Source organism: Melozone crissalis, unplaced genomic scaffold (assembly GCF_028551555.1).
Source record: "Melozone crissalis strain CALT ecotype California unplaced genomic scaffold, PUWL_Pcris_2 ptg000006l_1, whole genome shotgun sequence".
NCBI lineage: Eukaryota > Metazoa > Chordata > Aves > Passeriformes > Passerellidae > Melozone > Melozone crissalis.
The window spans coordinates 924,745-938,020 of record NW_026535784.1 but is presented as its reverse complement, the minus strand read 5'-3'; the positions used below and the strand labels follow the sequence as shown (position 1 = coordinate 938,020).

The 13,276-nt window shown below is 60.0% G+C and overlaps 1 protein-coding gene across 1 annotated transcript; it reads right to left on the bottom strand.

Moving 5' to 3' along the window:
* Nucleotides 1–1,689: 1,689 nt before the first annotated feature.
* Nucleotides 1,690–12,370, bottom strand: LOC128946830 (homeobox protein EMX1-like). The gene is made up of 3 exons (XM_054290811.1): nucleotides 12,010–12,370; nucleotides 10,049–10,233; nucleotides 1,690–2,378 (listed from the first exon to the last, which is right to left on the bottom strand). The coding sequence occupies exons 1-3, from the start codon at nucleotides 12,368–12,370 to the stop codon at nucleotides 2,211–2,213; spliced, it is 714 nt and encodes a 237-aa protein (XP_054146786.1). The 3' UTR covers nucleotides 1,690–2,210.
* Between the last annotated feature and the right edge of the window lie 906 nt (nucleotides 12,371–13,276).

The window sequence follows — 13,276 nt, the reverse complement described above, 5'->3', positions numbered from 1 at the left end:
TCACCCCCGGATTGTCACAATAAAAGAGGTCACACACTGGCTGTGCTCCCAGCTCCGTGTGCGATTCCAGAGGGAATGTTGGGGTTGAAAGGTCCCCTCTAAGGACAGGGTTATTATGGGCTGGCTCTCCAGGGAAGAACTGCTGGGGATGGGGATTTTCCCTAGGTGTGGGGAGCGGCGTTTCCCAACAGCAGGAATGATGGATTTTGTGTGTTTGTATATAATTATACATAAATAATTGCAAATTCTGTATAATGCTAGACTATAAAAATATGTATAATTATAGGCATAATATATATAATTATCATCTAGTACATATAATAAAATATATAAGCCAATTGATATATTTTAAAATATGTAAATAGATATTATTATATATAATATACACCTCACAAAGCACAATCTATATTTTATATATACATATTGCATACACAATATACAGTGTGCATACTAATAAATATATATAAAATATAAATTATAAAACACAATATACACATTATATATGCATTGGTATGGATATGATTTATTCATGTGCATATATGTGTATATGTGCTATATTTTAAATATTATTATTTTATTTTTTACATATATATATATAATTCATATATATATATGGTTTGGGGGTTTTTTTGTTTTGTTTTGTTTGGGTTTTTTATATATTTATGTGTGTTTTCCCCCAAATTCCAGGAAAACCTGGGAGGGGCTCCTGACCTTTCTCCCCTGAGCTGCCCCAGCTGGGGGGTCCCAGCCCTGGGTGTCCCATCCCAGCAGGGACATTCCCGAGGGATCCACAGGGAACTGCAGCAGCTCGGGAGCTCTCCTGACATCCAATCCCTGTGTGCAGATGTGGGACTGCCATCCCTGGAGCTGCCACATGCCTGTGACACCTGTGGGACCTCGGGGACAGCCCCAGGGACACCCCCAGGGACACTCCACATACCTGTCACACCTGTGGGACCCCCCAGGACACACCTAGGGACATCCCCTGGGGACACTCCACATACCTGTCACACCTGTGAGACCCCCATTGACACCCCCAGGGACATCCCCAGGGATGCCTCACATACCTGTCACATCTATGGGACCCCAAGGGGACACCCCACATACCTGTGACACCTGTGGGACCCCGGGGACACCCCCAGGGACACCCCACATACCTGTGGGACCCCGGGGACACACCCAGGGATGCCCCACATACCTGTGACACCTGTGGGACCCCGGGGACACCCTCAGGGACACCCCCGGGGACGCACCACATGGTTGTCACACCTGTGGAACCCTCAGGGACACATCCAGGGACACCGTGGGACACCCCACATAACCTGTCACATCTGTGGGACCCCCGGGGACACCCCACATACCTGTGACACCTGTGGGACCCTGAGAGGCTGCCCCACATGCCTGTCACACCTGTGGGACCCCTAGGGACACCCCCGGGGACACCGAGGGACACCCCACCTACCTGTCACACCTCTGGTGCCCCCGAGGGGACACCCCTGTCCTCACCCAGCGCCATGGAGCCACCAAACTCCGCTTGTCCCCTCACTTCCAGTTCCTCCCAACACCTCCCAGTGCCCCCCAGTTCCTCCCAGTGCCCCCCAGTTGCCGTCCCACAGGGCCCCCGCTGTCCCCACCCCTGGCGGGGCTCTGTCCCCACCCCGCAGGTGTCCAGGTGAGTTTCCAGCAGGATTTTCCTTTATTTCCACGCAGTAACACTCACTACAGCCGCTACCTACGGGAGGGAACGCACGCACACGGGCACGGGCTGAGAGAATAAATTAAAACAAACCGTCATAAAAAACCCAAACGATGAGAAAATAAGGGGGGGACTGGTGGGGAAATGAGAATAAAAAGGCGAATGAGGAGGGCTGGAGCACGGAGCCTCGGCTCGGAGGCGGTGGGTGCATCTCAGGAGCGCAGCGCGGGGAGGATGCGCTGCGGGGCCGCCCTGGCAGCCTCCTGTCCCTGCTCGGCGGGGCGGCAGCGCCCCGAAAGCCCCTCCGAGGGGGGCCCCGGGCGGCGGGGGGACGGGCGCGGGCCCCGGCCCCGGGAAAGGCCGCGGGCGGCGGCGGCGGCGTGGCCGTGTCCCCAGAGTGTCCCCAGAGTGTCCCTAGAGCGTCCCTAGAGTGCGGTGGGTGCCGCCGCCGGGGTCCCCCCTGCGCGCCGCGGGCTGCTCGCCATGCTGGCCGCACCTGCAGCCCGTCCCCGCCTTAGTCGTTGGAGGTGACATCGATGTCTTCCCCGCTCGACTGCTTGGTGGCCAGGCGCCATCGGTTGATGTGGTGCGAGCCCTTCTTCTTCTGGTCCGAGTCGGGGCCCTCCTCCTCCAGCTTCTGCCGTTTGTATTTCGTCCGCCTGTTCTGGAACCACACCTTCACCTGCAAGGGGAACAGCAACCACACCTTCACCTGCTGCACACAGGAACCACACCTGTTCTGGAACCACACCTTCACCTGTTGCACACAGGAACCACACCTGTTCTGGAACCACACCTTCACCTGCAAGGGGAACAGCAACCACACCTTCACCTGCGGCACACAGGAACCACACCTGTTCTGGAACCACACCTTCACCTGCAGCACACACACAGCGCCTGTGGCCTCCGCACGGCTGGGCCTGCACAGGGAGGAGGCTCGGGATTCCCTGGGGAGGGGACAGACTGGCCCTGGGCCTGATCCTGTTTCTATCCCTATCCCCGTCTCCCTGTCCCTATCCCTGTCCATGCCCCTGTTCCTATCCCTATCTCCATCCCTGTCCCTGTCCTTGATCCTGGTCCTGTCCCTGTTCCTATCCCTGTCCCGTCCCTGTCCCTATTCTTATCCCCATCCCTATTCCTGTCCCTGTCCTTGTCCCTGTTCCTATCCCTGTCCTTGTCCCATCCCCATCCCTATCTTTACCCCCATCCCTGTCCCTATCCTTATCCCTGTCCCTATTTCTGTCCCTGTCCTCAACCCCATCCTTGTCCCTGTTCCTATCCCTGTCCCTGTCCCTATCCTTATCCCTACCCCCATCCCTGTCCCTGTCCCTCCAGGAGCACTCCCACAGCCACACCAACATGCCTCAGTTTCCCACAGCAAGGTGGGACACGGGGCACAAATGTGGCACAAATGTGGCTGCTGTCACCTCACAGCCCTGCAGAAACACAGGGGGGTGAAGGACACTTGGTGACACCTCAGACACAGCACAGGTGATGCTGCTCACAGCACCCAGAGCTTCAGACACAGCACAGGTGACACTGCTCACAGCACCCAGAGCCTGTCAGCACAGGTGACACTGCTCACAGCACAGGTGACACTGCTCACAGCACCCAGAGTGTGACACCTCAGCACAGGTGACACTGCTCACAGCACAGGTGACACTGCTCACAGCACCTAGAGCCTGACACAGACAGAGCACAGGTGACACTGCTCACAGCACAGGTGACACTGCTCACAGCACCGATAGCCCAAGCTGGGCTGGGCCTGGACTGGCACAGAACAGGGAATCAGCCAAAGCCAGCCCTGTTCCAGCTGCCACTGCTGCCAGGTGCCACTGCCATGGCTCCAGTGACACTGGGATGACACCCAGGGCCATCCCCACACCTCCAGCCAGGAATCCCAATTATCCATCATTAATTGACCACTGCTGCCAGGTGCCACTGGCACAGCAGCCATGGCTCCAGTGACACTGGGATGATGCTCGAGGCCATCCCCAAATCTCCAGCCAGGACCAGGATCCCAATTATCCATCATTAATTGACCACACTGAGGTTTCAGGAGACCTTTCCTGCTCTGCTGGTGCCACACCCTGTCCCAGGAGCCCGAGCAGAGTCTCCATCCCTGGGATCCCACCCTGACCCACCCCACAGTCCTGGTTCCAGCGCTGGCAGCAGGGGCTGGGCTGGGCTCAGGGTCAGGACTGGGAACAGGGCAGCACAGCCAGGGGCACTTTGGGATGCTGGGGGCACTCACAGGGACAGGGGGCACGGAGGGGGGCGGGATGGCACAGGCAGGGATGGGGTTGGGGATGGCACAGGCAGGGATGGGGATATGGGATGGCACAGGCAGGGATGCAGGGATGCAGGATATGGGATACAGGATGGGGGATGGCAGTGGTGAGGGATGCAGGATGCTGCAAACAGGGTTATGGGATGGGATGTGGGATGCTGCAAACAGGGTTATGGGATGGGATGTGGGATGCTGCAGGCAGGGTTATGGGATGCTCCATCTGGGAATGAGGGGCGCTGCGGGCAGTGGTGAGGGACGCTGCAGGAGGGATGGTGCAGGCAGGGCTGCAGGCAGGGGTGCAGGATGGGATGCAGGATGCTGCAGGCAGGGTTATGGGATGCTGCCTGTGGGATGCAGGACGTGGCAGTTGGGATGGTGAGGGCTGCTGCAGCTGGGATGCTGCAGGGAGCAGAGGGGATGCCCCAGGGAGCAGTGCTGGGTGCTGCAGGCAGGGATGGGGGCTGAGGGGCGGCAGAGGGGTGGGATGCTGCAGGCAGTGGTGCAGGATGTGGATGCTGCAGGTGGGAACCAGGGTGCCCCCGGTGGGATAAGGATGCCCCAGGCAGGACGAGGACGCCCCCGGCGGGCTGCGGACACTGCCTGGCTCCCAGGCCCGCAGCACCAGGTGCCGCTGCTCGGCCCCCGCTGCCAGCCCGGCCCGGCCCAGCCCAGCCCGGCCCGGCCCGGCCCAGCCCTGCCCAGCCCGGCCCGGCCCAGCCCAGCCCAGCCCGGCCCGGCCCGGCCCGGCTCAGCCCGGCCTGTCCCGGCTCAGGCTGAGCTTTCTCCCGCAGCTGTTGCGGTCCTGCAGCCGCTCTCCCCGCTCAGCCGATCCCGGGACCATCGGCCCCTTCCCCCCGTCCTTCAGCACCGACCACGGCCCCGCTCCCCGCTCCGGAGCCTCCCCGGGCCCGCACAGCCCGGCATTGCCATCCCAGCCCGGCATTCCCATTCCAGGCATTCCCATCCCGGGTCAGTATTCCCAGTTCGGCCGGTATTCCCATTCCAGACCAGCATTCTCATCCCATCCCAGCATTCCCATCACAGATCAGCATTCCTATCCCGGGTCAGCATTCCTATCCCGGGTCAGCATTCCCATCCCAGGCATTCCCATCCCGGATTATCACTCCTATCCCAGCCCATCATTCCCATCCCAGCCCGGCACTCGCCGGAGCCCCACCAGCCCAGCAGCAGCCGCTGACTTTGGGCTGTCCCGGCTCGGAACGGCTCCTCCCGGCGGCGGGACACAATCCCGGGACACAATCCATTGCCTTTCCCACCTCCGGGGCATTCCCGGAGCCGTGCCGGGCTGGCGCCTTCCATCCAGGCGCCGCGGAGCACTTTGCAAACTTTAATTAAAGCTCCGGGAGAGGGGAAGTCGCCTTATCCCTGAATTGTGGAAGGGAACCGAGGCACAAAGCGATTAAATAATTAAATCTGCCCGAGCAGTTAAATCTGTGCCCGAGCGGGGCGGGGGAGCGGCTCTGCCCGGCTCGGCCCGGCTCGGCTCTGCCCGGCTCGGCCCGGTTCGGCTCGGCCCGGCTCGGCCTGGCTCGGCCCGGTTCCTGCGGGCTCCCCGGGGTTCCCGGCTGGGAGCGGGGATGTTCCCGGGCCGGAGCAGCTCCCGGGCCGCATCCCCCGCTCCAAAGGCCGCAGCCACGGCGGGAGAATTGCGGGAACTCCCCGTGGGCACCGGGGATGAGCTGGCCCCGAACTCCGGAGGAATCGCTGTAAAGCCCCGAGCCCGGGGTTTGATCCCTTCCCAAATTAACCCTTCTCTGTTTTATCCCTTCCCAAATTAACCCTTCTCATGCCGGGTGTTTGTGCCAGGTCCCGGCACCGCCATTCCCGGGGCTGGCTCTGTCCCCCAGGGTCACCTCCCGCCCAGAGCTCCTGCTGCACGACAGGGACAGGGACAGGGACAGGGACAGGAATGGGACAGGGATGGGACAGGAATGGGACGGGGACAGGGGCGGTCCCCGAGGTGGCTCCTGCATCCCTGTACTGTCCCTAAGCCCGGCTCCCGTCCCTGTTTCCCTCCACATTCCCAGCTGTGCCATGCCCCGAGGGCCACCACTGCCAGCAGGACATCTGATGGCACCTGGGGGAATCAGCTCTAGCCCCAAGGTGACATTGCCATCCCCACTTGGAGACAGTTAAAATCCCTGTGGAGCTTCCCCAGGCGGCAACACAAAGGGTGAGGGTGGCCCTGGATGGGGACAGGGAGGGAGCAGCCCTGCTGTCAGAGGGTGACACTGCCTGTGCTGGGTTGTCACCCAAAGTGCCACCATGTCCAGTGCTGCACCTCTGCCTGTTCCTGCAGGGACTTTCCCCCTAAAACCCCCAAAACTTCTCAGGTTTGTTTTTGGGGACAGCTCTCAGGGCAGGGGCCACTGCCAGCCCTGGGCCTCGCTCTGCAGCTCTATCTGGGCATCTTTCTCCTCCTGTGATTCCCAGGCATTCGCTCCGTTAATTATTAATTATTAATTACAGCCAGCACCGAGCCCCCGGCCAGGGCTGCTCCGTCCCTGAGGGACAGCTCCAGGAGGGGACAGCAGGACATCCAGGGGCTCCAAAATCACCCCAAAAACCAGGAGGGGACAGCAGGATATCCAGGGATTCCATAGTCACCCCAAAACCAGGAGGGGATATCCAGGGATTCCATAATTACCCCAAAACTGTGAGAGGACACTGGGATATCCAGGGATATTCCATAATCACCCCAAAACCAGGAGGGGATATCCAGGCATTCCATAATCATCCCACAACTGTGAGAGAACACCGAGATATCCGGGGACTCCACAGTCACCCCAAAAACAAAAGGGGACACCAGAATATCCAGGGACTCCATAATCACCCCAAAGCTGTGAGGAGACAGTGGCATACACGGTGACTCCATAACCATCCCAAAGCTGTGAGGGGACACTGGGACACACAGTGGCTCCACAACCACCCCAAGCTCCCTCTGCAGCAGCCAGGGAGAGCCCTGCATTTAAGGAATCAGATTGGAGACCCTGAGTGGGGTTTGCCCCATGAGCTGCCAGGTTGGAGCGGCTCTGCTGGGAATTCTGGGCTCCATCGTGCCAGAGGAATCCAGGGAAGCGCCTTCCCAGCCCAGGCCGCTCCCAAGGCAGGGGAACAGGCCTGGTGCCACCAGTGAAGCCATGCCCAACCCAGCAGGTGCCCCCAGCTCGTCCCATTGCCAGCACACATCCCAGATCCCAGCCTGGCACAGCCCTGGGCACCACACGGCATGGGAGCCCTGCTGATCCCACAGTGCCCACAGTGCCCAGGATCCCTGCTGATCCCAGAATACTCACAGGGCCTCAGGTCCTTGCTGATCCCAAAGCCTGTCCGGGAATGGGGGCCCTGCTGATCCCAAAGAACCCACAGGGCATGGGGGCTCTGCTGATCCTGGTAACACCACAGGGCATGGGATCCCTGCTGATCCCAAAGAACACACAGGGCATGGGGGCCCTGCTGATCCCAGTGACAGCACAGTACCCAGGATCCCTGCTGATCCCAGAGCATGTCAGAGCCTGGGATACCCAATGATTCCAGTTACACCACAGAACCTGAAATCCCTGCTGATCCCAATGCCCAGGATCCCTGCTGACCCCAATGCCCATGATCCCTGCTGATCCCCGTGCCCATGATCCCTGCTGATCCCAGTGCCAGCACAATGCCCAGGATCTCTGCTGATCCCGGTGTCCCCACCCTGCCCAGACCCCCCCTCACATGCCCAGCTCGATGTCACCTGTGTCACACTCCTGTCACCCCATCACACCCAACCCTCCCTGATGTCTCCCCTTGCTCAGACCATCCCAGATTCCCTTCGGAGCCCTCCCTGCACCTTCTCCACCCCGATCCCACTTTTGGGTTTCCCTCAGGGCCCTGAGCTGTGTTTTGCTCCCCCGGCCCCTTTGATTTTGCTGTTCTGGGCCTGTCATTCCAATCTCACCCCGAATTAACACAGCTCCTCGGTGGGAGAGCGGCTGGGAAGGGGTTAAACACCTGCACCATCCCCAGCCCATATCCCACGGCATTTCCTGGTGCTGGGCAGGACCAGAACCCTCCTCACCTGCCCTGGGCTGCTCCAGGTGCTGCTCCCTGCCTGGGGACCCGGAGCTGGCATAGCCAGGGGGCAAAATTCCATTTTCCAGGGGAAAAGCAGCTGAGAAATAGGGCCAGGCACAGCCATGAGCTGCAGCCCTTCTGGGAATTGTTAAATCTGTGAAAAAATGGTAAAACCCCCAAACTGTGGGTTCAGATGCGGAGCTCCAGGTGAAAACACACCAGTGTCACACCAGGATGAGTGTCATGGGTAAAGCAGGCTGGTTTTCCATGGGAGTTTAATTCCATGCAGGATTTATCACTGAATATTTAATTTGTAATAATTATAATAATGGTAATAATAATAGCAATAATATCCTGGGTTTGGCACAGCCACCAGCCCCTAGCTGTCCCACTTCTCCAATCCCAATACCCGTCTGTCCCCAAACCCTCGGCACTCTGAAATTATTTCCCTCCAGGTAATTAAAACACATTTAAAAAAAAAAAAATTTCCAAAGCCATATAAGAGAAAGGAAAAGCATTTCCCTGCAGGCTGAATCCCTACAGCCGGGTGCTGTTCCCGGATGGATCCGTGGAGCCTTTCCCGACCCCGCCGCTGCCTCCCCGTGCTCATTCCCTGCCAGCAGCATCAGCTTCCCAAAATCACGGAAACACCACACAACCGAACACCCTGCAGCACCCAAAAAATGAAAATTTCAAACATCTCCGTGGCCTCTTTGCACCCTGAAAGCTCCCTGGGATTTGGGCTGGATGCCGCTGCTGCGCTTCCCCGGGAAATGGCATTGCTGCATTCAGGCTCCAGGCAGCGCTGGGAAAGGCCAGGGAATGGCCAAGCTCCCCCTGGGGCATCCCACAGCTGCCCTTTCCACCCCGACAAGTTCCTGGCTGTTCTTTGACCTTTGGGTTTTGTCCTTTTTTCCCTTTTTTCCCCATTCCACCCAGAAAGGTGATGGCAGCAGCGGGAAGGGCCCTGAGCCGGTGTCAGCGCTGAGCCCCGCGAGCCGTGAGCTGAGGCAGCTTCACCCTCGGGATCCAAAAACCCTGGGGATTTTGGGGGGCTCAGTCCCTGCTTCCCGACACCCACAGCTGCTCCTTTCCTCCGTGCCGGTGACATTTTCCTCCCAGGAAGTTCCTGCTCCCAGGGACGCGTCTGGAGGTTTTGTTTGGCAGAGCCTGGGCAAGGATGAGCCAGGCGGGTACTGGGAACACCCACGGCTCCAGCTTTATTTCCCAACTAAATTTAAGCTTAAAATTTCAATTAATTCAGCACACAGGCCCAACCACCTCACCAGAATCTGGGGAAAACTTTCTCTCTTCCTGGGAAATAAAACTCCTTCCTCTGGAGCGTTTGGGAACAGCTGCTCACCGGGACACCGCGCTTGGACACTCAGATGCTCAGCCCCAGCTCCTGCATTTTCCCCCCGCTCTGTACACTTTTCCTTTCATCCTCATGTTTCTCCTGGGTCTCCTTACATCTAAATTCCTGTGAAATGTCTGTTCTGATCCCAGAAAGTCTCATCCAATACCAGCGCCCTGCGGCAGCACCGTCTCACACCCATCCTGAATCCCGGGTGCTGGTGCACAGACCCGGAGCTGCTCGGCTCAGCCACGGTTTTCCAGTTTCCAGGGAAGCCTTCAGCCTGCTGCTCCTTTCCTAGATGGATTTTTGAACCCTTAAATTGCTCCCAGGGAAAACACCCCAAACCAGCAAGGAACGACACCGCAAAAGCGCTCCGGAGAGCGGGACAACACCAGAGCCACATCCCCAACCCCAAACCAGCCACAGCTCCTGGAGCACCAAAAGCTGAATCACAAAATCCCCAAACCCAACCCGAGGAGCCCCAGAACTCCTGCAGGCTCTGGGAGTCCTGGGGAGTCCCAGCTGGGGTTTCATATGGGAGTGATGTGCGGGTCTGGAGCCGCTGCTGGGACACGGAGGGACACGATGGGACAGCCAGGAGGGACACGGAGGGACAGGCGGGTGGCAGTACCTGTGTCTCGGAGAGGCTGAGGCTGCTGGCCAGCTGCTTGCGCTCGGCTCCCACCACGTAGTGGTTCTTCTCGAAGGCTCTCTCCAGGCGCAGCAGCTGCGACGGGGAAAAGGCCGTGCGGATGCGCTTGGGCTTGCGGGCGAAGGGGCCGTGCAGCAGGAGGCTCTCCTGGGACACCTCGCTCCCTGCGGGCACACACAGAGCTCAGCGCGGCCCCCTCGGGGTCCCTGCCCGGCCCTGGGACTCGGCAAGGGCACAAAAAGGGGAATTTTTGGGAGACTTCCCCACCCTGAAATTGCTGTTTTTGTGCTACGTTCGGGATCGTCCCAGCCCCACGGTGGGGTTGGACACGGCGCAAAAGGGAGGGCAGGGAGAGAAAGAAAGAAATAAAGAGAAGGGATGGACGGGGAGAGCAGCAGGAAGGGGAAAGGGAGGAAGAGAAGGTGGGAGGCAGAGAAAAAACTGATCCCAAGAGAGAGAAAGAAATTATAGAATAGGGAGAAAAAGAAATTATAAAATAGGAGGAAAACTGAGAAAGTGACAGGAAAAATAAGAGAAGGAAAACTAAGGAAGAAAAAAAAGTGGAGGGAAGAAAGAAAAAGGGAAGGGGACACGGAAAGAGAGGAGAAAAGTGGGAAAGCAATTTTTAAAAGAGGGGAAGAAAGAGAAAGGGAAACAGAAGGAAAAGAAAGTGAAAGGAGAAAGAAAGCAAGAGACAAGAAGTGGGAAAGGAAAAAAAAAAGAAAAAGAAGGAAAGAAGCAAAGAATAACGAGCGAGAGAAGGAAATCTGTAAAGCAAGCGAGCGGAACAAGGTAGAAAGAAACGAAAGCAGGGGAAGCAAGAGCAAATTAAAGGCGGAGAGAGAAGGCAGGAGAGAGGGGCGGCTCGGGAGAGCGGCGGGCCGGGCTCGGGGCCGGGGGAACCTGGAGCCGCTCCCGGGGCCGAGGGGGCCGGGCCGGAGCCCCCGGGCGCCGCCGGCAGCGGCCGCGATCCCCGGCGGAGCCCCGGGGAACAGCGAGGGGTTGGTGCCGAGCAGATAAAACTAATCCGGGCTGCGGGACCCCCCGGCACCGCGGCGGGACAGAGGGGACAGCGTGCAGGGGGAACGGAGAGGCAAAAAGAGAGAGGGGAAAAAGAAAAAAATGGGAAAAATAAAGAGAAAGAAAAAACACGGGAAAAAAAGGAAAGAAAAGGACGCAGCTACAAAAAGGAAAAGGAAAAGAAAGAGGTTAGAAAGGAACGGAGAGAAAGAAAATAAAGATAAAAGAAATAGAGGCAGAATCGGAAAATTAAGAGAAAGAAAGAATGAACGAAGGGAAGAAAGAACGAAAGAAGCCAAACAAGAAAGTGAGAAAAAGAAAGAGAAGAAAGAAATAAAGAGAAGAAAAGGGATCGAGAGAAAATCTACAGAACCAAACAAACATCTCCCTGCGCAGCCGAGATCCACCGCACCGAAATCCTTCCCTTCGTTCCCGGGAAGGAGAAAACCAAATTCCCGGCTCGGCTGCGCACGGAGGCGGCGGCGCCGGTCCCGTGCCCCGGAGCTCCGCGATGCTCGGCCGGGACCGTGCGGGGCCGCGGCTGTGAAAAGCACCGGCACCGGGGTGCGGAGACACCGGGGGTGCGGAGACACCGGGGGTGCGGAGACAGCGAGCGCTCGGAAGCACCGGGTATGAAGAGGCACCGGGGCTCGGAGGCACCGGGAGTGCAGAGGCACCGGGTGTTCGGAGACACTGGATGCTCGGAAGCACCGGGCTTTCGGAGGAACCGGGCGTTCGGAGGAACCGGGGGTTCGGAGGATCCGGGGGTTCGGAGGCACCGGCCCCGGTACGGAGCGCCCGGGGCCCCGGCCGTGCGTGCGGGCACGGCAGCAACAGGTCCTGCGGTGCAGTCGGGCCCCCCGAGCAGCCCCCGGGGCCCCGGCAGCGCCCGGCCCGCGCCCCCCGCGACCCCCGCTCACCTTGGAAGCGGTGGCCGAAGAAGCGGTTCCGCAGCACCCAGGGGTAAAAGTTGAGCGGGTCGCGGTGCTGCGGCCCGAAGAAGGGGTGCGGGTGCGGCAGGGCCGAGCCCCCCAGCTGGGGGGGCCCGACGGGCAGCGCCGGGTGCCCCACGGCCTCGGGGAAGACGAGCTCGGCGCTGCCGTACAGGGCCCGGCCGGCGGCTCCCTGGAAGCCGGGGGCGAAGGCGGCGGCGTCGGCGGCGGCGGCGGGGCCGGGGTAGGCGAGGGCGGCGGGGCGCGGGGGGTCCTCGGGGCCCAGGGGGGTGTCCTTGCCCACCAGGGACTCGATGGTGAAGCAGCGCTTCGCGGACGGCTGGAACATGGTGTGAGCCGGGAGCGGGGGGGGGGCCGGAGCGGGGCCGGTCCTGCGGGTGCGCGCGTGTGTGCCGTGTGTGTGTGTGTGCGTGTGCAAGAAACCTCCCCCTGGGCACGGCACACACACGCGGACCCGCGGCCCGCACCCCTCCCTCCCTCCCTCCGCCCCCGCCCCGCCGCCCACCCGCGGGCGCCCACGCAGCCCCGAGCCCCGCGCGGCCGCTACGGCGGCGGGCGGGACCGGCGGGACCGCGGGGGCGGCCGCACCTGAGCCCCCGCCGGGAGGGGAGGCCCGCGGAGGCAGGGCCGGGATGGGGAGGGCAGGGATTGCGGGGATGGGATGGGAGAGCAGGGCCGGGATAGGGAGGGCAGGGAATACAGGGATGGGATGGGATGAGAGATCAGGGCCGGGGTGGGGAGGGCAGGGATTGCGGGGATGGGATGGGAGAGCAGGGCCGGGATGGGGAGAGCACGAATTGTAGGAATGGGATGGGAGAGCAGGGCTGGGATAGGAGAGCAAGGATTGCGGGGATGGGAGAGCGGAGCCGGGATAGGAGAGAAGGGAATGCAGGAATGGGATGGGAGAGCAGGGCCGGGATGGGAGAGCAGGGCCGGGATAGGAGAGAAGGGAATGCAGGAATGGGATGGGAGAGCAGCGCCGGGATGCGGAGTGCAGGGCCGGGATGGGGAGGGCAGGATAGGATTAGGAGCCCAAGGAATGCGGGAATGGGATGGGAGAGAAAGGCCGGGATGGAGAGTGCAGGGATGGGATGCAGAATGCAGAGACGAGATGGGGAGGGCAGGGATTGCAGGAATGGGATGGGATGCGGGATGGGATGGGAGAGCAGGGAATGCAGGAATGGGATGGGATGCGAGAGCAGGGCCGAGATAGGGAGAGCAGGGATTGTAGGAG

Bases quoted from the DNA above. Each gene is read 5' to 3' on its own strand.
- LOC128946830 (XM_054290811.1), bottom strand. From the start codon at position 12,370: ATGTTCCAGCCGTCCGCGAAGCGCTGCTTCACCATCGAGTCCCTGGTG. The intron at 10,234-12,009 runs GTGAGCGGGGGT...GTGTGCCCGCAG, and splicing joins CTTCGGCCACCGCTTCCAAG to GGAGCGAGGTGTCCCAGGAG. The intron at 2,379-10,048 runs GTACTGCCACCC...TTCCCCTTGCAG, and splicing joins TCAGCCTCTCCGAGACACAG to GTGAAGGTGTGGTTCCAGAA.